This window comes from Podarcis liolepis (assembly GCF_965112155.1).
Source record: "Podarcis liolepis genome assembly, chromosome: 18".
Lineage (NCBI taxonomy): Eukaryota > Metazoa > Chordata > Lepidosauria > Squamata > Lacertidae > Podarcis > Podarcis liolepis.
The window spans coordinates 2,874,983-2,897,559 of record NC_139572.1 but is presented as its reverse complement, the minus strand read 5'-3'; the positions used below and the strand labels follow the sequence as shown (position 1 = coordinate 2,897,559).

At 52.9% G+C, this 22,577-nt stretch overlaps 1 protein-coding gene across 2 annotated transcripts in view; it reads left to right on the top strand.

Annotated features, from left to right (window-relative positions):
• Positions 1-22,093, top strand: part of APC2 (APC regulator of WNT signaling pathway 2) — a 46,714-nt gene extending 24,621 nt beyond the window's left edge. For both annotated transcript variants that reach the window (XM_083483542.1, XM_083483541.1), the window contains exons 7-15: positions 153-230; positions 4,703-4,789; positions 6,602-6,989; positions 7,906-8,001; positions 9,054-9,193; positions 10,816-10,893; positions 11,893-12,009; positions 13,995-14,209; positions 15,250-22,093. In XM_083483542.1, coding sequence (XP_083339668.1) covers positions 153-230; positions 4,703-4,789; positions 6,602-6,989; positions 7,906-8,001; positions 9,054-9,193; positions 10,816-10,893; positions 11,893-12,009; positions 13,995-14,209; positions 15,250-20,767 — 6,717 coding nt within the window. In that variant the 3' untranslated portion in view covers positions 20,768-22,093. The remainder of the gene's footprint in view (positions 1-152; positions 231-4,702; positions 4,790-6,601; positions 6,990-7,905; positions 8,002-9,053; positions 9,194-10,815; positions 10,894-11,892; positions 12,010-13,994; positions 14,210-15,249) is intronic.
• Positions 22,094-22,577: the final 484 nt, after the last annotated feature.

Genomic DNA, 22,577 nt, shown 5'->3' with positions numbered 1-22,577 from the left:
AAGTTGTTCTGAACAGTTTTTAACATTGTGTTTTAATATCGCCACCCACCCTGGGATCGTAACAGCCGAGAGGGGCAGATGTGGTTTGAAGCGAACTTGCCGGTAAATAATACAATATTTTGCTCTTTTTAATTTTTTTTAAAACCGTTCAGATCCGGGCGTCTCGGCTGGAGCAGATTGACAAAGAGGTGATCGACGCTCAAGAAAAAGTCCAGCAATCAGAACCTCAGGTGAGGGGGCTTGGAGCGAGGGGGGGTGCGCAGATCAGTGTTGACCCCAATATCCTTTTCACATGTTCTGCTAGTAGGTGTCCTCCATTTTTCAGGCAGCTGGTTCTTTCTACCTAAGCTTATAACCTGATATTTGTCCCTGTCGATATTCGGTTGGTTCGTTTTGGCCCAGTTTTCCAACCTGTTAAGGATGTCTCGAGTCCAGATTCTGTCTTCTGCGACATTAGTGCCACCCGCAAATTGGTGCCACCCGCAAATTGGACAAAGATCCCCTCAATTCCTTCGTCCGAGTCATGACCCGGAAACTACAACTAATCCAGAATGTGGCTGCCAGACTGGTGATTGGGAGCGGCCACCGAGACCACATAGCCACGGAATTAAAAGACGCCTGCTTCTTGGGAGAAAAGCAATGACAAACCTAGACAGCATCTTAAAAAGCAGAGACATCATCTTGCCAACAAAGGTCCGTCTAGTTAAAGCCATGGTTTTCCCAGTAGTGATGTATGGAAGTGAGAGCTGGACCATAAAGAAGGCTGATCACCGAAGAATTGATGCTTTTGAATTATAGTGCTGGAGGAGACTCTTGAGAGTCCCATGGACTGCAAGAAGATCAAACCTCTCCATTCGGAAGGAAATCAGCCCTGAGTGCTCACTGGAAGGACAGATCCTGAAGCTGAGGCTCCAAGACTTTGGCCACCTCAGGAGAGGAGAAGACTCCCTGGAAAAGACCCTGATGTTGGGAAAGATGGAGGGCACAAGGAGAAGGGGACGATGGAGGACGAGATGGTGGGACAGTGTTCTCGAAGCTACCAGCATGAGTTTGACCAAACTGCGGGAGGCAGTGGAAGACAGGAGGGCTTGACGTGCTCTGGTCCAGGGGGTCACGAAGAGTCGGACACAACTAAATGACTAAACAACAACAACAACAACAACATCATATCGACAGAGGAGGGTGGAAGATGGGTGTCCTGCACACCACCCCCCAAAAAAAAATTCCTGGCTACACCCATGACCCCTGCACCTTCCCAGTTCGTGATCAGGATCAGACCCTCCCCAAAACTGGTCCGTCGCAGAAGGATGTGGTGTGGATCTCATTGCAACCCCTTTCCTCTTCCTGCTCCTTGTCGTCCCAACCCCCCAGGCAGAGATTTGGTACCCGTGATGCTAAACCATCACGGCAGCCAGGCGGATCACGTCCGCTCGCCGGAATGAACGCTGTGACATCCCCAGCTTGTCGCACAGAGAATGGCAGCAGACCATCCGCTGCCTGCGAATTCGAATCCTCGTATCTGCAGGACAGACAGATCAAAAAACCGTGCCTTTTCCTGCAGCGACTAGATTAGACAGTGCCGTATTTACCGTATTTTTCACTCTTTAAGATGCACCAGACCACAAGACGCACCTAGTTTTTGGAGGAGGAAAACAAGAAGAAAAATATTCTGAATATCAAAAGCCAGAACAGCAAGAGGGATCGCTGCGCAGCGAAAGCAGCAATCCCTCTTGCTGTTCTGGCTTCTGGGATAGCCGTGCAGCCTGCATTCGCTCCATAAGACGCACACACATTTCCCCTTACTTTTTAGGAGGGGAAAAGTGAGTCTTATAGAGCAAAAAATACGGTACTTAACCCAAGGTACCACTGTACGTATAAGCTAAACAAGCTATAGCTTAGGGCCCCACTCTTTTGGGGGCCCGCCAAAAAACTGAAGGGGGATGTACATTTCCAAAACATTTCCAAAATATAAGATAAAAAACAAATAAAAGTCTATATACAGAAAGGAGCAAACCGGTGATATTTTAGGGAGCAGGCGAGCATTAATGGAGCCTACACAACACAAAACGCCGTTGCTGAATGTAGGTTTTATTTTATTTGTGTTTTTATCTTTATTGGAGAACTGGGCCAAAGCGAACCAAATGAATTCTGACAGGGACAAACGTCAATTTGTGAACTTAGGGAGACAGAACCAGCTGCCCGAAAAACGGGGGACAGCTGTCCCACTAGCAGAAATGTACGTCCAGGTTGTTTTTTCCTTTAAATTCTTTTGGGGGACCTAAGCTATAGCTTGTTTTGTTGTTGTTGTTTAGTCGTTTAGTCGTGTCTGCCTCTTTGTGACCCCCTGGACCAGAGCACGCCAGGCCCTCCTGTCTTCCACTGCCTCCCGCAGTTTGGTCAGACTCATGTTAGCAGCTTCGAGAACACTGTCCCACCATCTCATCCTCTGTCGTCCCCTTCTCCTTGTGCCCTCCATCTTTCCCAACATCAGGGTCTTTTCCAGGGAGTCTTCTCTTCTCATGAGGTGGCCAAAGTCTTGGAGCCTCAGCTTCAGGATCTGTCCTTCCAGGCAGCACTCTGGGCTGATTTCCTTCCGAATGGAGAGGTTGGATCTTCTTGCAGTCCATGGGACTCTCCAGAGTCTCCTCCAGCACCACAATTCAAAAGTATCCATTCTTTGGCGATCAGCCTTCTTTGTGGTCCAGCTCTCTTGCTTGTTTAGCTTATAGTAAATCTGGCACTGGAGGGGTGTTTAAACGAGAGGTTTTTCCGTTTTTGGAACCCTATTTTTCCTGTCCTTGTGAGCATCCCTCGAAGGGCAAACGCCAGGGCCGTGATTTGGTCCTGCGCCTGGGACAGAATAAGGATGGATTTCTGCATCGTTCCAGGGACCAAACCGCTTATTCTTCTCCTTTCCCCGTTTCTCTTTCCCCAATGAGGAAGAAAAGAAAGGTTATTTTTTTTGTTCAAGCGTCCCTGTGGAACAGGGAGGCAGTTGCCATGGCGACGAGAAGTAGGTCAGCAAAGCGGGGGGGGGGGGGGGACAAGCTGGCCTGATGGCCGCAACCAGATTTGGCACAGCTGCCAACTTCTGTGTGTAAATGGGAGAAAGGTTTGGCTGGCGATAGCTTCCTTCTCCCAGCAACCTGGTGCCACCAAAATTTGCCGGGACACAAGCCAGGTCTGTGTGGCTTTGGGTATCCTAACCTCACCCCAAAATTTATTTATTGGTGTCCGCTTTCCTTTTGGCAAATCGGAGCAAAGAGTAAAATGAAATAAATTCAGGATTAAGGAGATGGAGGGGCCGTGGACCTTCTCTCCAGGCGCAAGCAAGATTCTAGTCCTTATTGATCTCAGCTTAAAAATGGGAATTGTGGATTGTGAAGAGGTCATCCCCTAATACAGTGGTACCTCGGGTTACATACGCTTTAGGTTACAGACTCCACTAACCCAGAAATTGTGCTTCAGGTTAAGAACTTTGCTTCAGGATGAGAACAGAAATCGTGCTCCGGCAGTAGCGGGAGGCCCATTAGCTAAAGCGGTGCTTCAGATTAAGAACAGAATATAATAATTATTATTATTTACACCCCGCCCATCTGGCTGGGTTTCCCCAGCCACTCTGGGCAGCTCCCAACAGAACATTAAAGACAGAATAAAACTTCAAACATTGAAAACTTCCCTAAACAGGGCTGCCTTCAGATGTCTTCTGAAAGTCTGGTAGTTGTTGTTCTCTTTGACATCTGGTGGGAGGGCGTTCCAAAGGACGGGTGCCACCACCGAGAAGGCCCTCTGCCTGGTTCCCTGTAACTTGGCTTCTCGCAGGGAGGGAACCGCCAGAAGGCCCTCGGAGCTGGACCTCAGTGTCCGGGCAGAACGATGGGGGTGGAGACGCTCCTTCAGATATACCGGACCGAGGCCGCTTAAGGCTTTAAAGGTCAGCACCAAAACTTTGAATTGTGCTTGGAAACGTACTGGGAGCCAATGTAGGTCTTTCAGGACCAGAGGTATATGGTCTCAGCGGCCGCTCCCAGTCACCAGTCTGGCTGCCGCGTTCTGGATTAGTTGCAGTTTCCAGATCACCTTCAAAGGCAGCCCCATGTAGAGCGCATGGCAGTAGTCCAAGCAGGAGATAACCAGAGCATGCACCACTCTGGCCAGACAGTCTGTGGGCAGGGAGGGTCTCATCCTGCGTACCAGATGGAGCTGCTAGACAGCTGCCCTGGACACGGATTTGACCTGCGCCTCCATGGACAGCTGTGAGTCCAAAATGACCCCCAGGCTGCGCACCTGGTCCTTCAGGGGCACAGTGACCCCATTCAGGACCAGGGAGTCCTCCACACGTGCCCGCCCCCTGTCCCCCCAAAACAGTCCTTCTGTCTTGTCAGGATTCAACCTCAATCTGTTAGCCGCCATCCATCCTCCAACCACCTCCAGGCACTCACACAGGACCTTCACCGCCTTCACTGGTTCTGATTTGAAAGAGAGATAGAGCTGGGTATCATCTGCATATTGATGGACACCCAGTCCAAACCCCCTGATGATCTCTCCCAGCGGCTGCATGTAGTTGTTGAAAAGCATGGGGGAGAGGACAGAACCCTGAGGCACCCCACAAGTGAGAGCCCAGGGGTCTGAACACTCATCCTGGCAGATTTGGTTTAAGAAAAGAAAACTATTATTTCAAATATTTTTCCTTTCCCCCCAGCTCTGCGGGAAACTCTCCAGCCTGGAAGATGATGGGAGCCTTGAGATTCCAACCCACCCTGAAGATGGGAGTCAGCAGGGCAACAAAGTAAGTTGGTTTTACAGTGGTGCCTTGGTTCTTAAACGCATAGCTGTCAACTTACAGATTTGAAAATAAGGGACCAGCAGCCTCGAAAATAAGGGATCAGCAGCCAAAATAAGGGATTTTCCGGGCACAGGTATGTTCAACTTCTGAGCCCCTCCGAGCCAAAGGCAGAAAGCCCAGCCAGCAGCCAAACGAAGCCTCAAGCGGTGGTTCCCACAGCGCAGCAACCCGGCAAAGGGGATGCAGCAAGGAAAACCACCGTCACCTCTCCGCTGGGAAGCGCTGAGCAAAGGCGAGTCCCCAGGCAACACGGCCGATTTGATTGGCACAAGGCATGCAAGCTCCACCCCCCAGTCGTTCTGAGGCTCCTTATTGGGTGAGCAACGCAGCCAAGCAACGCAGTTGGAGCCTCCCTCCTCCCTGGCCGGCAGGGAGGGAAGGAGAGGAGCTGCTTCCTTTGAAACCCGGGAAATTTAAGGGACATCATCAATAAGGGACAGCAGCGGGACACGGCGCTGGGATAAGGGGCTTTCCCGCCAAATACGGGACCGTTGACAGCTATGCTCAAACGCCTTGGTTCTCCAACAACTTGGAACCCAAACACGGCAAACCCAGAAGCTCTATTACAGCTTCATCGTTTATTTTTGTTTCTTTATCTCTGTACTGTGTTCTAACATACTTACATCCTTTTCTTTATATAATATATTTCCTCCATTTTTTCCCTTTTCCATTTTGTGAAAATTTAATCGGGGCACATCCATGTACAGAGGTACCTTGGCTCTCAAACTTAATCCATCCCAGAAATCCGTTCTGAAACCGAGGTGCGCTTTCCCATAGAAAGTCTTGCAAAATGGATTAATCCGTTCCAGACTTTTAAAAACAAGCCCTAAAACAGCAATTGAACATGAATTTTGCTCTTTAACAAGACCGTTGATCCATAAAACAAAAGCAATAACCAATGGACTGTACTATAAAATAAATAAGACAGTATTGTAGATGATGAAAATTAAAATTATTATTTTTTCTTACTTGCTCTGATGATACTCATTGTTTGGATGGGGGGCTTTTATCCATTTCCACAGTCACACCATCAATCAATCAATCAGCTGAACAGGCTTCCACACAAAAACGAACAAACCGAAAAAGCCTCAAAAACGCAAAATAAAGAGCAAAACCAAAAGCGCCAAATACAGTGGTACCTTAGTTCTCGAACTTAATCCGTTCCGGAAGTCCGTTTGACTTTGAAATGTTCAAAAACCAGAACATTTATTTCTGGGTTTTCGGTGTTTGAGAACCAAGGCGTTTGAGAACCAAGGTACCCCCCGTATTACTTTGGGAACCATATTTGCACCGATAATTTTTAAAACAATCCCATTTGTTTCTTTAAAAAAATATATGTTGTTTTTTCCAAAAAAAATAAAACAAACATATAAACAAACAAACAAAAATCTCAACAGTATTTAAACCAAACTTTGTATCATTGTAAAGTGACTTCCTCGTATCCCCCCGGTTGAATTTCAGTGTATAACATTTTCACGCATTTCCAAAACCTAAATTAACCACTTAACATCTTTCTTTCTTTCCAGTTCAGCATTAAACGTATTAATTCATCACATTACATATCGAAATCCTAAGCCTATCTGGTATTTGCAAGCTTTTCCCATTAATTTAACTAAGTAGTCTTTAAACATTTTTTTCGATTCATTCTCCATCGTCCCCCAATACTCTTTTACCCTTTTACAGCTTTGACATGAGCACCCCCTAGTGGCTACCTTTGATAACTGCACCTGATTCTCCCTTTCCGCCTTTTTGCAGGTGGAGGCGGTATTCTGGCTCCTTTCCATGCTGGCCACCCGGGACAAGGAGGACATGTCTCGAACCCTGCTGGCGATGTCCAGCTCCCAGGAAAGCTGCCTGGCCATGCGGAAGTCCGGCTGCCTGCCCCTCCTCGTCCAGATTCTCCATGACACAGACCGGGAACCGGGAGCCCCTGAGAGCCCCGGAGCTGCCGGGAAGGACTGTCGCATGCGGGCCAACGCCGCCCTGCACAACATCGTCTTCTCGCAGCCCGACGAAGGGCAGGCCAAGAAGGAGATGCGAGTCTTGCACGTTTTGGAGCAGATTCGCTCCTACTCGGAGACCTGCTGGGACTGGCTGAAGGCGCATGGCAAGGAGGGAGCAAAGACCCCTGAGAGGGGAGCAGGTAAAACCAGCTGGGTCTTGCAAAATCCACTTCTCACTCTCTAGGTAAAGGTCATTTTTACTAAGTCCAGCCAAGGGACGCGGGTGGCGCTGTGGGTTAAACCACAGAGCCTAGGACTTGCCGATCAGAAGGTCGGCGGTTCGAATCCCCGCAATGACGGGGTGAGCTCCCGTTGCTCGGTCCCTGCTCCTGCCAACCTAGCAGTTCGAAAGCACGTCAAAGTGCAAGTAGATAAATAGGTACCACTCCGGCGGGAAGGTAAACGGCGTTTCCGTGCGCTGCTCTGGTTCGCCAGAAGCGGCTTAGTCCTGCTGGCCACATGACCCGGAAGCTGAACGCCGGCTCCCTTGGCCAATAAAGTGAGATGAGCGCCGCAACCCCAGAGTCGGCCACGACTGGACCTAACGGTCAGGGGTCCCTTTACCCTTTACCTTCAGCTTAGGGGGAGAGCGTCTGCTTGGTGTGCAAGAAGGTTCAGGAGAGCATCTTCTGCCCCAAACCCTGGACGGCCTCTGCTAGTCAGCGCTGAGCGACACGGCCTGACTTTGCACCATAGGCTATCTCTAGGTTCCTTCGACTGACTCTCAAGGCAGAGTCCACCGCTGAGAGAGGTTAATTTTTGCAGAGTTGCCCTTCTGAGCTCAACTATCTATAAATACATCTCATATCCGTTGTTTTTTTTAAATCACTTTTCTTGATTTTCCAATAAAAACAACATATCCACAATTAAAAACAATAAACTAATTTTTTTAAACACGACTAAATAACAGTCCGAATTGTTAATTATTAATTTTTCCAGGCTCCCCATAGTCTGGACCTCTGAAGAATATCTCCAATATCTTCATTTTGCCTCTTCTCGTTGTTTTCATATTTTCCGCATTTCTCAACACTTTATCATATACGTTTTTCTTGGCAGGGCCCGTCCCTATCGAGCCGCAAATCTGCCAAGCCACATGTGCTATCATGAAGCTCTCCTTCGACGAAGATTATCGCCGGGCGATGAATGAGCTGGGTAAGTGGAAATTAAGTTTCTATCCTTCTCCTTCCCTCCCAGAAAATATGACGCCGTAGAACCCTTTGTCTGTGACTTTTGTTGTTGTTTAGTCGTTTAGTCGTGTCCGCCTTTTCATGACCCCACGGACCAGAGCACGCCAGGCCCTCCTGTCTTCCACTGCCTCCCGCAGTTTGGTCAAACTCATGCTGGTAGCTTCAAGAACACTGTCCCACCATCTCGTCCTCTGGCGTCCCCTTCTCCTTGCGCCCTCCATCTTCCCCAACACCAGGGTCTTTTCCAGGGAGTCTTCTCTTCTCATGAGGTGGCCAAAGTCTTGGAGCCTCAGCTTCAGGATCTGTCCTTCCAGTGAGCACTCAGGGCTAACTGCAGCCAGACAGGTTATAGCAAGTAACTAGAAAAATGCAGAAGAGCCAGTGGAGGAAAAAAACTGAATAATATTATAATTTTAGAATATCTAACTGTGAAGATACACAGAATGAAAGGGTTTAAGGTCAGGATTGGTTTGAGAAGATATTGAATTATTTGGGTGGGTTTGAATAATTTGGGGCAATTAAAATGTTAAAAGTTAAATAAACCTTGTGGACGGAGGAGTGTTAAGGTATATAGAATTGAACATATGGTTGATTTGAATATGTTATTACAGTGGTACCTCGGGTTAAGTACTTAATTTGTTCCGGAGGTCCGTTCTTAACCCGAAACTGTTCTTAACCTGAAGCACCACTTTAGCTAATGGGGCCTCCTGCTGCTGCTGCGCCGCCAGAGCACAATTTCTGTGCTTATCCTGAAGCAATAACCTGAAGCACTATTTCTGGTTTGGCGGAGTCTGTAACCTGAAGCGTATGTAACCTGAAGCGTATGTAACCCGAGGTACCGCTGTATTGATTATGTATACCCAATGTATCAGCCACCTGGGTGGGTTTCACTGTTTATTTTTTACCAACAACCAAACACACAAAAATTAAACATTAAAAGAATACATTAAAAGGGAAAGAGATGCTCTTTAATACGTCTGGGGTCAAACACAGAAGCCTCCCTTTTCTTCTTCCTAGGCGGACTGCAGGCTGTTGCCGAACTGTTGCAGGTCGACTACGAAATGCACCAAATGACCAACGATCCCCTCAATCTGGCCCTGCGGCGTTACACCGGCATGGCTCTGACGAACCTCACGTTTGGGGACGTTGTCAACAAGGTACTGTGGTGGGTGGGAATGCACTTCGGCTGAGATTTCGGCGGCATCACTTGGCCCACGGAATCCCAAAGCGGAGAAACGTCCGAGGCTTGAAAGCACTAAAAGGGAGTACCGTATTTTTCGCTCTATAGGACGCACCGGACCATAGGAGGGGGAGAACGGGGGGGAATTCTCCCCCTCTCTGCTCAGTGCCCCTTCAGCGAAGCCCCTTCCATTTCTCCTCCCGCTTCGCTGAAGGGGCGCTGTGTAGAGAGGGAAAACTGTGCAGCGCCTCTCCAGCGAAGCGAAGCCTGGAGACCAATAGGGATCGGTGTGCACCGACCCCTCTCGCTCTCCAGGCTTCAGGCGGCTATACACAAGCCTTCGGAGCGCAGCGGGAACTCCAGGGGCTTCAGCGAAAGCAATGCGAAGCCGCTGGAGCGTGGGGGGAGCGCTCCCTCTGCACTTCGGAGGCTTTGCGTTGCTATCGCTGAAGCCAAAGAGCCTGCAGTCACTCTGTAGGACACACACACATTTCCCCTTCATTTTTGGAGGGGAAAAAGTGTGTCCTATAGAGTGAAAAATACAGTAACATGCGGGGGGAAAGTCCAGGCACCTGCAATCGGTTCAGGGGAAAGGCTGAAGCATCTATAGGGGTTCTGTGGGGCAGCGCCGGAGTTGTAGGTCCCTATCGGACTTTGAAAACATAACAATCATCATAATGTATTCTCTATACCCCCCGCCCATCTGCCTGGACCTCCCCAGCCACTCTGGGCGGCTCCCAAAAGAATATTAAAAACACGATAAAACGTCAAACGTTAAAAATTTCCCTAAACAGGGCGGCCTTCAGATGTCTTCTAAAAGTCAGATAGTTGTTGATTTCCATGACATCTGACGGGAGGGTGTTCCACAGGGAGGGTGTCACGACCGAGAAGGCCCTGTGCCTGGTTTCCTGTAACCTTGCTTCTCGCAGGGAGGGAACCGCCAGAAGGCCTTCGGAGCTGGACCTCAGTGTCCAGGTAGAATGAAGGGGGTGGAGACGCTCCTTCAGGGATACTGGGCCATTTAGGGCTTTAAAGGTCAGCCCCAACACTTTGAATTGTGCTCGGAAACGTCCGATATTTCAGGACCGGTGTTATATGGTCTCGGGAGCCGCTCCCAGTCCCCAGTCTGGCTGCCGCATTCTGGATTAGTTGTAGTTTCCGGGTCACCTTCAAAGGCAGCCCCACGTAGAGCGCATGGCAGTAGTCCAAGCGGGAGATAACCAGAGCATGCACCACTCTGGAGGGACAGTCTGTGGGCAGGGAGCTTCTCAGCCGGCGTACTAGATGTTTTGAATTTATGATTTTCTGCAGTCGGTCCAGCAAACCGCTGAACAATGCTTTCTTATATGGTGGGGTAGAGGAGCACTGGAGGAGTTTCTGGAAGCAAAGGGGAACACCCCCCAAAAAAATAGGTTGGGGAGCCACCAGACCAGTGTTTATGGGCGCATTGCACTTTGGAGGCGAAATGCAGAAATGAGGAACATTTGAAGGCAAAAGGGGTGAGCTGGTTTTGATGGGAGACCGCAGCAGTTTCTCAGATGATGACCCTTCTCCCCACCTCTCTTCCCTTGTTTCTCATTTTGCCCCACCCCCACCCAGGCGACGTTGTGCTCCCGCCAGAGATGTATGCAGGCCATTGTGGCGCAGTTGGCGTCTGAAAGCGAAGAGCTCCATCAGGTAAGGATAGCTCAAAGGCGGGGGGGGGAGGGTGTGAACTGTGTCTGCCCACAGCAAGCTTCCCGAGCCAACTTCCACACAGTTCTGTGCAGACTTCCACAGCAGACTTCCACACGCTTCCACAAAAGACTTCCACACGTCCTCAGACTTCGGAAGAAGACTTCCACACTTCCATAGACTTCCACATACTTCCACACACTTTGGTAGAAGACTTCCACATACTTCCACACACTTTGGCAGAAGACTTCCACATACTTCCACACACTTTGGCAGAAGACTTCCACATACTTCCACACACTTTGGTAGAAGACTTCTACATACTTCCACACTTCCGCAGCAGACTTCCACACACTTCCTCACCAACCTGGCACCCCTCTCCAGATGCATTGGGCCGATGTGCAGGGTTGTCACAATGAGGAATGAGTGTATCCATCCATTTCACTTCCTCTCCATTTTTGTCCCCTCCCCCCTCTACTCACCTTCAGTTAAGTTCTCCACATTCCCACATTGGTTTGTAAAAATGACAAAAAAAATGGGGGGGCAGACATCTGTGGACATTTGTAGACATTTTAGCATGTATTTTCCCCGATTTATATTATTTATTTATCACACAAGATTTCTATGTCGCCCAGAGGCAAAGGCAAAACGACGACACAAAGAATAAAGCGGTAAAATTATCAGCAACCCCCCCCCCAGCTGAAAACCACCACTGAAAACCGTTTTTTAAAATAAAAAAAACGGTAACCTAAAAACAAGATTAAAACACATTCTATACACCTGGATAGGCTTCTCCGAACGGAGATGTTTTTAGCAGGCGCTGAAAAGAGCACAGGGAAGCCTGGTGTCCATTGGCAGGGAGTTCCATAGTTTAGTTCTGGATCAGCAAATCCCTCTGAGTTTAGCCAAGTCACACATGCACACACAACAGCCTTCTAAAGCCGCTGGCTAGCAGCATTTGAACTCTGTGCCCTTCTGAGATCTTCTTCTTCCTTCTCTCAGGTGGTCTCTAGCATCCTCCGCAACCTCTCCTGGCGGGCCGACATGAATAGCAAGAAGGTGTTGAGGGAAGTCGGCAGTGTCACGGGTCTGATGCAGTGCGCCCTGCGGGCCAACAAGGTGAGCCGGGAAGCAGCTAATAATAATTATTATTTATACCCCGCCCATCTGGCTGGGTTTCCCCAGCCACTCTGGGTTGCTTCCGACAGGATAATTAAAAACACAGTAAAAGATCAAACATTAAAAGCTTCCCCAAACAGGACTGCCTTCAGATGTCTTCTAAAAGTCAGATAGTTGTTTATTTCCTTGACATCTGAAGGGAGGGCGCCACCACCGAGAAGGCCCTCTGCCTGGTTCCCTGCAACCTCGCTTCTCGCATGGAGGGAACCGCCAGAAGGCCTTCGGAGATGGACGCTGGTGTCCGGGGTGGAGACGCTCCTTCAGGTCTACTGGGCCATTTAGGGCTTTCAAGGTCAGCACCAACACTTTGAATTGTGCTCAGAAACATCCTGGGAGCCAATGTAGGTCTTTCAGGACCGGTGTTATGTGGTCTCAGCGTCCGTTGCTTGCCAATGGTGGAAGCTCGTTGGGGCAAATGCGGCAATGGCCTTCCACTCTCTCAGACATCCTGCAGCCAATTGGAATCCGCGCTTTGGTTCCCGAACGTTTTGGAAGACGAACAGACTTCGAGAACGGATTGTGTCTGACTTCTGAGGTTACCACTCCAAAGGTCTCAGGGTCTCACAGCTCCCAGGATCCTCTGGGAGAGAAGCCCACAGTTGATTTAAAGCGGTCTCATAGTGCTCCAAGGGACACGGGTGGCGCTGTGGGTTAAACCACAGAGCCTGGGACTTGCCGATCAGAAGGTCGGCGGTTCGAATCCCCACAATGACGGGGTGAGCTCCCGTTGCTCGGTCCCTGCTCCTGCCAACCTAGCAGTTCAAAAGCACACCAGTGCAAGTAGATAAATAGGTACCGCTCTGGCGGGAAGGTAAACGGCGTTTCCGTGCGCTGCTCTGGTTCGCCAGAAGCGGCTTAGTCCTGCTGGCCACATGACCCGGAAGCTGTACGCCGGCTCCCTCGGCCAGTAAAGCGAGATGAGCGCCGCAACTCCAGAGTCGGCCACGACTGGACCTAATGGTCAGGGGTCCCTTTACCTTTACCATAGTACTCCAAACGCCTGGGGCAAACACATAACAGGACAGATTCGAAACCTGTGGGACCAGAGATTCTTAGGAGACTGGAGTAAACATTTGAACTATCTAAAAAGCAATTGTAATAAACAGATTACGCTAGCAGGACTGCAAGAAGTTCTGTAAGGAGGATTATGTGAAATATTGCAAGGAATTAGGAAGAGAATTATTAGTTAATGATAATTAGAAGTACAGTGGTACCTCTGGTTGCAAACAGGATCCGTTCCGGAGCCCCGTTCGCAACATGAGCAGAATGCAACCCGCATCAGCGCTGGTCGCGATTCGTCGTTTCTGTGCATGTGTGTGACGTCATTTGAGCGTCTGCGCATGCGGTGAAACCCGGAAGTAACCCGTTCCGTTACTTCCGGGTCGCCGCGGGACGTATCCTGAAAGAACATAACCTGAACCGAACGTAACAAGAGGTATGACTGTAATAGAGAAATTAAGAAATGTGGAATAAGTGATAAAGAATGGTAAATCTTCAGCGGTTGTTGATGGAAGTCCAAAATATTGTATAAGATAAGAATTTATGTTAAATGATTGTTGGAAATGATAGGTTAAAAAATCAATAAAAATGTGTAAAATAAAAAAAGAATTAAAAGGCACAAATAATAATAATAATACAGTGGTACCTCGGGTTAAGTACTTAATTCGTTCCGGAGGTCCGTACTTAACCTGAAACTGTTCTTAACCTGAAGCACCACTTTAGCTAATGGGGCCTCCTGCTGTTGCCGCACGATTTCTGTTCTCATCCTTAAGTTCTTAACCTGAAGCACTATTTCTGGGTTAGCGGAGTCTGTAACCTGAAGCGTATGTAACCTGAAGCGTATGTAACGCGAGGTACCACTGTAATAAGAACGCCAGGGATGAACACAGCCTCATTGCCTCTGTCTCTCTGCTGTTCTGTGCTAGGAATCGACCCTAAAAAGCATTCTCAGCGCGCTGTGGAATCTCTCAGCTCACAGTACGGAGAACAAAGCGGCCATCTGTCTGGTGGATGGGGCCCTTGGCTTCCTGGTCAGCACTCTCACCTATAAATGCCAAAGCAACTCACTGGCCATCATTGAGAGCGGAGGAGGAATCCTGAGGAATGTCTCCAGCCTCGTCGCCACCAAGGAAGATTACAGGTCAGTAACTCTCTCCCTGTTTCTTGCCCGCCACTGGGCACATCTCCCTCCCTCCGTTCGACTTCCAAAACGTTTGAAAACCAAGGTGCAGCTTCTGATTGGTGAAGGTGCCCCGGAAACAATAGCCAACAGCTGCATCGGACGTTCAGCTTCTGAAAATGTTCAAAAACCAGAACACTCACTTCCAGGTTTGGAACACAAGGTGTTTGAATACAGTGGTACCTTGATTCTCAAACGCTGAAAACCTTGGAAGTAAGTGTTCCGGGTTTTGGACAGTTTTCGTAAGCCGAACGTCCGATGCAACTGTCGGCTATTGTTTCCGGGGCGCCTTCACCGATCAGAAGCTGTGCTTCTGTGTAGCTAAGAAAAAAGTTTGATTTTAATTTTTATCATCTACAATGCTGTCTTGTTTATTTTATAGTGCAGTACATTGTACAGCGGGTGGTGCTGTGGGTTAAACCACAGAGCCTAGGGCTTGCCAATCAGAAGGTCGGCGGTTCGAATCCCCGCAATGGGGTGAGCTCCCGTTGCTCGGTCGCTGCTCCTGCCCACCTAGCAGTTCGAAAGCACATCCAAGTGCAAGTAGATAAATAGGTACCGCTCCGGCGGGAAGGCAAACGGCGTTTCCGTGCGCTGCTCTGGTTCGCCAGAAGTGGCTTAGTCCTGCTGGCCACATGACCCGGAAGCTGTACGCCGGCTCCCTCGGCCAATAAAGCGAGATGAGCGCCGCAACCCCAGAGTCGTCCACGACTGGACCTAATGGTCAGGGGTCCCTTTACCTTTACATTGTTTGTCGCTTTCATTTTATGGATCAACGGTCTCATTAGAGAGCAAAACTGCTGTTTTAGGGGTTGTTTTTAAAAGTCCGGAACGGATTAATCCGTTTTGCATTGCTTTCTATGGGAAAGCGCGCCTTGGTTTTGGAACGCTTTGGTTTTGGAATGGATTGAGTTTGAGAACCAAGGCACCACTGTTCAGCGAAACGCAGGTCCGTGCCACTGTGTTGTTTTTAATTTATTCCCCACCCGACTGTCTTCCAGGCAAGTCCTAAGAGACCACAGCTGCCTGCAGACCCTCTTGCAGCACCTCAAGTCACACAGCCTGACCATCGTCAGCAACGCCTGCGGCACCCTCTGGAACCTCTCGGCCCGCAGCCCCAAAGACCAGGAGCTCCTGTGGGACCTGGGCGCCATCAGCATGCTCCGAAACCTCGTACACTCCAAGCACAAGATGATCGCCATGGGCAGCGCGGCGGCCTTGCGAAACCTCCTGGCCAACCGGCCCCCGAAATACAAAGACGCCGTGGTCATCTCGCCAGGGTCCTGTATGCCGTCGCTTTATATGAGGAAGCAGAAGGCGCTGGAGGCCGAACTGGACACGAAACACCTGGCCGAGGCCTTTGACAGCCTGGAGAAGCAGACTTTGAAGGCACAGAGCACCAAAAAGCCCATAAGGCACATAGAGAGTTTGGTGAAAGACTACGCCTCCGATTCGGGGTGCTTTGACGACGACGAGGGCCCCAACGCCTCCGAAACAGGGAACGCCTCTGTCCTCTCCATGTTCCTGAACTCCTCCTTCCTCCAAGGGCAGGCGTTGCCGCGAGCCGGTGCTCCACGGAGGTGCCCCGAGCCTGAAAAGGATGGGAGCCGTCCGGCGGAAGCCGCCCAGGTGGCTCCTTCGCTGCTCCGCCCGGACGAGGACGTCTCCGCGGCGGCCGAGAAGCTGGCCAACAAAATCAACACCGCCGTGGCCAAGATTGACAAGCTGGTGGAGGACATCTCCGTCCTGCACACGTCGTCGGACGACAGCTTCAGCCTCAGCTCTGAGGACCACTGCTTGGATTGGCAGCTGGGGCTGGAGGAGGTGCACGAGGCCCGTGCGCAGTCGTGCTCGCCGTGCCGGCTGTCGGACGCCAGCGGCTTTGCCAAGCGGGAAGGCCTGTGCCGCGCCCACACCCTCCTGCGGCTGAAGACGGCCTACACCAGCCTCTCCAATGACAGCCTCAATAGCGGGAGCACCAGCGACGGTTACTGCACCAAGGAGCACATGAAGCCCTGCACCGGAACGACCTTCTTGGATTTTAAAGACGAGTTGCATCGCTACCAGAAGCGGCCCAGCCGCCTGGACCTGAAGAACATCTTGAGCAACAGGCCAGAGAAGGCAGAGGTGCCAGGAAAGAAACGTCACGGGACAGGAGAGGCGGCAGAAAAGCTGGAAAACCTTGGAAAGCTCCCGAAATCGGACGCTGTGGTTGCCGAGAAGGACCCAGAACCCCAGACGAAAGTTCTGAGCAATGAGCTAAACGCAGACCCCAAAGTCCACACGATTAAGCTCTCGCCGTCCTACCAACATGTCCCCCTGGTGGAGAGCATTGGGGACGGTAGCTCAGCGCCCGAAACGGCCGGGCCGCAGGGAACCGGTCCCTTCTTGTCGCTGAAGTCGATCGGAAACCTGAGCAACGTTCCTGAGAAGCTGCCTGCTCGGCCCCCGGCCCCCGCGGCGCAAGAGCAGCTGCAGAAGTACTCGGTGGAAGACACGCCGATCTGCTTCTCTCATTGCAGCTCGTTGTCTTCGCTTTCCTCGGCCGACAACATCCTGGACGGGCAGAGCCACAGCGAGAATGAGACGGACAGCGACTCCTCGCTGGAGATCATCGAGGTGGAAGAGGTGGCCGAGATGGAGGAGGCGCGGAAGGGACGGCAAGCGGAGCCTGCCCCGGCCGCCTCGCAGCCCATCGCCATCCCTTTCCCCAAGAAGGAGAAGGTCTTCCTCCGCGGAGCTTCGCCCTGCCGGCCGGAGGACTTGACGCCGTCCAGCTCCTCGGAGAACTACATACAGGAGACGCCGCTGGTGATGAGCCGTTGCAGCTCGGTCAGTTCGCTGGGCAGCTTCGAGAGTCCGTCCATCGCCAGTTCCATCCAAAGCGAGCCCTGCAGCGAGATGATCAGCGGCACCATCAGTCCCAGTGAGCTGCCCGACAGTCCCGGGCAGACCATGCCCCCCAGCCGCAGCAAAACACCCCTGTTCGAGCTCAGCGGTCAGCCGGAGAAGGAGGCGAGCCAGTTCAACATCCAGTGGGAGAACAACGTCAAGAAGTTCATGGAGATCACGGACTTCAAGGAGCGGTTCCAGGTGCCCCAAGACCTCGACTCCATGGTCTACTTCACCGTGGAGAAGCCCAACGAGAACTTCTCCTGCGCCTCCAGCTTGAGCGCTCTTCCTCTCCACGAACACTACGTACAGAAGGACGTGGAGTTGAAGTTGATGCCCCCTTTCCCCGACAGGAGCGGCGGCCTGGGCTTCGCGGCACACGAGGAAGAGAGGGCCGCCGAGAGCCAGAGGAAGCCAGAGCGCCTTGAGCTGACCTCCGACGAAGACATCGAGATCTTGAAGGAGTGCATCAATTCGGCCATGCCGTCGCGCTTCCGGAAAGTGCGGACGTCTCTCGTCTCCGGGTTTCCGGGCCAGGTTCTGAACCCCCAAACCAAGAAGCCAGTGCACGTCCCGGTTTATATGCTGGTCCCCGCCAGTTCTCACCTTGGTCTCCCCAAGCACAGGCGTTCTACGGCCGCCACGAGGCCCAGAAAAGACTACGTCGGCGATGAGGATTCCTTCACTGACTCGGCTGAAGGGACTCCAGTCAACTTCTCCAGCGCGGCTTCCCTGAGCGACGAGACGCTCCAGTACCCGACAAAGGAGGAGGCGGACTTGAGGCGGTGCTCCGGGAAGAGGAGGGACGCTCTGGGCCCACGTGGATTAGGCCTCAAGATGGAGGCGGCCCAGGGTGAGGCGGGAGGCTTCCGGGCCGGAAGGATAACCTCCAGCCATTCCACGCCAACCCGAGTGGCATCCGCGTACAAGCACAACACGGGCTCAAGCCACACCAGCCCGCTCCGCACAGGCCGGGCCCAGTCGGCCGAGTCCAAGCGAGGACACGTCCCCCTCAGAAACCTGGAGTTGACGCTTGTGAGGCAGGGCAGCCTGAGGGCCAGCTCAGAAGGCAGCCGTTCCAGGAAAGACGCCCCTCAGGAGAACGGCAGCAGCGACATGGTCTTCCAGTCGCTCTGCCACACCACACCGACCGAAGAGGCGGTCTATTGCTTCTACGAGAACGACTCAGACGACTTGGCGGAACTCGGGGTGAGACGTTCGCCCAGGAGGAAGGCCGGCGCACCTGGCAAAGGCCAAAGAAAGGAAGCTTGGGTCAAGAAAGAGGCCGAGTTTGCTTCCAGGCAGCCGCCGCCGAAAACCAAGATGGCTACCAAGTTGCGCAGCAACCTCATTGCGGACGAGACACCCCCATGCTATTCCCTCAGCTCCTCTCTGAGTTCCCTGAGTGACGTGGAGCTGTGCCACGCAGATGGGAGGGGGCAGCTGTACGGCCGAGCCAAGCTGGCCTTGAGCCGGCGGCAGGAGATGCGGGCAGCGCTGTCCAAGAGGAGGGGCAGCTCGGGGAGCTCCCTCAGCTGTGACTCGGACGACAACCTGCTACCCAAGGGGGTCGGGTCGGCCGCGGCCAAGAGGAGGAGGCACTCGGGGAAAAGGAAGCAGGGCGAGAAGGAGAGGAAGGGGAGGAAGCCCCACGAGCGGAAGCCAGAGGCCACGCCGGACGAAGCCGCCTCAGACCTGGACAGTGTCGACTGGAAGGCAATCCAGGAAGGAGCCAACTCCATTGTCACCTGGCTGCACCAGGCGGCCTCCTCCTTTGCCCGCGACCCGTCCTCGGAATCGGACTCCATTCTCTCTTTCATGTCCGGCCTGTCGTCGGGATCCACGCTGCAGCTGTCTCTGGAGAGGAAGGAGAAGAAGGCAGGCAGGAAGGTCCCCGGCCGTCACGTGGAGAAGAAAGACCTTCCGAGGGCGTTCCAGGATGGCAAGAAGGTCGCCACAGGAGGTCCCAGGGCCCAGAACAGTCGGGCGGAGAAGAACGTTCAGCAGAAGCCGCTCACCAACTTGCCGGTGGTCTTCCGAGGCCGTACGGTGATCTACATGCCAAACGTGGCGAAGGACTCGCCGGCACAGAGCCCCAGAGCTGCCCCGAAGAAGGCCACACCCCCAGCAAAGCAGGAAGCACCTGTGAAGAATCTCAGCCTGAACCAGCAGAGGTCTCGGAGCCTCCACAGGCCGGGGAAGATCTCGGAGATGGTGGACCTCACCTTGCCGAAACGCAGCGCAACTCCGCCGGCCCGGATGACGAAAGCCCCTTCCTCGGGGTCGTCCCGGACGTCCACGCCGTCTCAGCCCAACCAGAAGAAGCTGATGTCCCCTTCGCAGCCGCCCGGCCGGCAGATACCGACTCGGGAAGCTGGGAAGGCAAACGGGAACGCCACATCTCCCGGCCAGAACCCCAAGCCGGTGCAGAAGTCTCCCGTCCCCAAACAACACAAGACCCAGAAGTCTCCCGTCCGTATCCCCTTCATGCAGAAGCCGGTGAAGAAAATGCTGCCGGCCAGGAATGCCATGCCTACTTTGGAGGAGCAGGTGGGGAGAGGCAGAGGGACAAGGCCCCAAACCGGCGGGAAGCCCACCCTGCAAAGCAGCCACCTCAATCTGGTCCGCATGTCCTCCGCGAGGTCCGCCGCCAGCGAGTCGGACCGCTCCGGCTTCCTGAGGCAACTGACGTTCATCAAGGAGTCATCCGGCCTGCTCATGAGGCACCGGGCCGAGCTTTCGTCGCCGCAGCCGAACTCGACGCTCTCCCCGGCCGCTTCACCTCGGAGGGGCCGCCCCGGCCTGCCGCCCGTCTTCCTCTGCTCCTCCCGGTGCGACGAGCTCAAGGCGGACAAGTCCGGGGGGCTGATGCAGCGGCCCGTTGTCTCGCGGGGACCTCTGTCAAGCCACAGGGTCCCGGCAGGCATGAGGCCTCCCAGGCGGACCAGCTCGGAAAGCCCCTGCAGGCTCCCGGTCAAAACGGGCAACGGCCCGCCGGAGCCGTTCAAACGGTACTCGTCGTCACCTCAGATCAACGTCGTCAAGAGGACGGGCAGCCCGGCCGCTCCCGGTTGCCAAGAGCCCACGAAGAAGAAGAACGACGAAGGGCCCAAACTCCCCGTGGTGCCTCCTCTGGGAGCGCCGGAAAAGCAGGCCGAAGAGGCACAGCAGGCGATCGTCAGGGGGACGTGGAAGCGCATCCGAGACGAGGACATTCCCCACATCCTGAAGACCACCCTCCCTCCCACGGCCCTGCCACTGGTCAGCACCTTGGAGGAAGAAGAGGCCCCTCAGGCCCTGCGGAAGACCAGCGACGCCGTCGTGCAGACGGAAGACTTCTCCGCCGCCAAAACCAACTCCAGCACCTCTCCGACGATGGAGAACAAGGCTGCGCTCCTCACATTCTCAGAAGCAGGAGACTCAGGCGGTTCCACTCCAGGCAAGGCCCCCGCAGCGGTGCCCATCTCCTTCACGCACGAAGCGCCCGTCAGCTCCCTCGGGAACTTCCCCCCAAGCAGGCACAGCTCCCCGAGCCGGGCTGCCCGGGTGAGCCCTTTCAACTACACGCCCAGTCCCATGGCGGAGCCCGCGGACAACGAGAAACAGATCCAAAAAGTGCAGGTCTGAGCAGATACCGGGTGCCGCCGTCGCACCTCTGTACGAACACAGCTTGTCTCCGTTTGCTTATCTTTCGTTCGTTTTCTTTTCTATTAAAAAAAAAAAGGAAGACTTTGTCACTGCCTGCTAACTCCCCGCCTTGCTTCTTAGCAAAGCGAGGAGGAATCGGGGAGCTTTTGGTTCCATATTGACACAGGACTGGGGGAGCCGTTTCTTGGGCTGATCGCTGGGGAGAGATTCCTTTCATGCCCACCGAATCCTTCCTCCCTTTCGAAACGGCTTCTCGGACTTCTTAACGCACCAAGAGATGCCCAAAGCCCACCTCATGCTTCGGGGTCAACGTGGCTGTCGGTGGTGGTGCTACGAGGTGGATCGGGGCTCAGCCACCCAGTCTGTGGGGATGAGGGTGAGCGATTCTCCCCCACCGTCGGGGCAAAAAACTTCGCCCCGTTGAGAATTAAATATGGTGTTCTCCTGCAGGAAAACACCCTTCCTGCTTGGATTATGAGACCGGGGTCATCTTTCGGAAGAATACCTCACCGTTCCCCCACGAGCACCCCTTGCCGAATTCGTATCCCCGGCCTTGTACAGACACGCTCCATTTTGAACACTTCCGATTGCCCTTCGCAAGCGACGTGGTCAAGAGACGCTTCTGGTTTGGCTTACACAGAAGACTCCTTTTGCCAGCGACTTTTTTTGGGGTGGACGGATAACATCGCCAGACGGATTAGTCCTTCTTTGCCTGTTCCACGGTTCCACCAAGCCACCTTAGTGTGTCTCCTGCCCTCCTCTGCTTTCCTGGAAACCACAGACACAAACTTTAAGAATCAGATGGGAGGCATATAAATAATAAAATTATTATTATTATTATTATTGGCCAGGGATGTTACCTGGACCACATCTCCCATCATCCCTGATAGCCGGGGCGGCAGGGGCAATGGGAGCTGGGCTCCAGCGACATCTGTCGAATCACAGACCTTGTAGCATTGGAAAGGGACCCGTAGAGTCATCTAGACTAACCCCCCGCAATGCAAGAATGGCCACTCCCCCTGCTGTGCGGGACAAACGTCACGAGTGAACTCGCCCTGAACGGGACAGGCCAAATCCTATGGGGGGGGGGAGACAAAGCAAAGGGGGTAGGGGGAAAAGAGAGAGCCTTAACCTCAACTCTCGGTTGCATGTATTAGGCCGCGATCCTGCGCACCTGCTTACCTGGAGGTGAGCATCCATTGGGCTCGGTGGGGCTTACGTCCGAGTCGCCCTGTCTAGGACTCCACTTTTAGTCTCCTGTGTTATGGGCACTAATACCGATTGAATTAAAAACGAAAAAATGAGTTTATTTGGTTTATTTGGGGTGGGGGAGGTGTTTAAGCAAGGGGAGGGGGGAAAGGATAAGGGGTGGGTGGGGGAGGACTTTTTATGTGGCAGAGTGGGGTGGGGTGGGGTGGAAATAAGCCCCAAAGTCAAAAAGTGGCCCCTTCTAGTTCTCCCTACCTGGTCCTTCCGTGCCCCCCCTGGCTACAGCTCATCAGCCACACCCCTTTCCACCAGGCCACTCCCACTTCCATCAGGCCACATGCCCTTTCCTCCAGGCCACTCCCCCTTTCCTCCAGGCCACTCCCACTTCCGACAGGCCACTCCCCTTTCCTCCAGGCCACTCCCCTTTTCCTCCAGGCCACATGCCCTTTCCTCCAGACCAGTCCCCTTTTCCTACAGGCCACGCCCCTTTACTCCAGGCCACTCCCCCATTCCTCCAAGCCACTCCCCTTTCCTCCAGACCACGCACCCTTTGCTCCAGGCCACACCCCTTTCCTCCAGG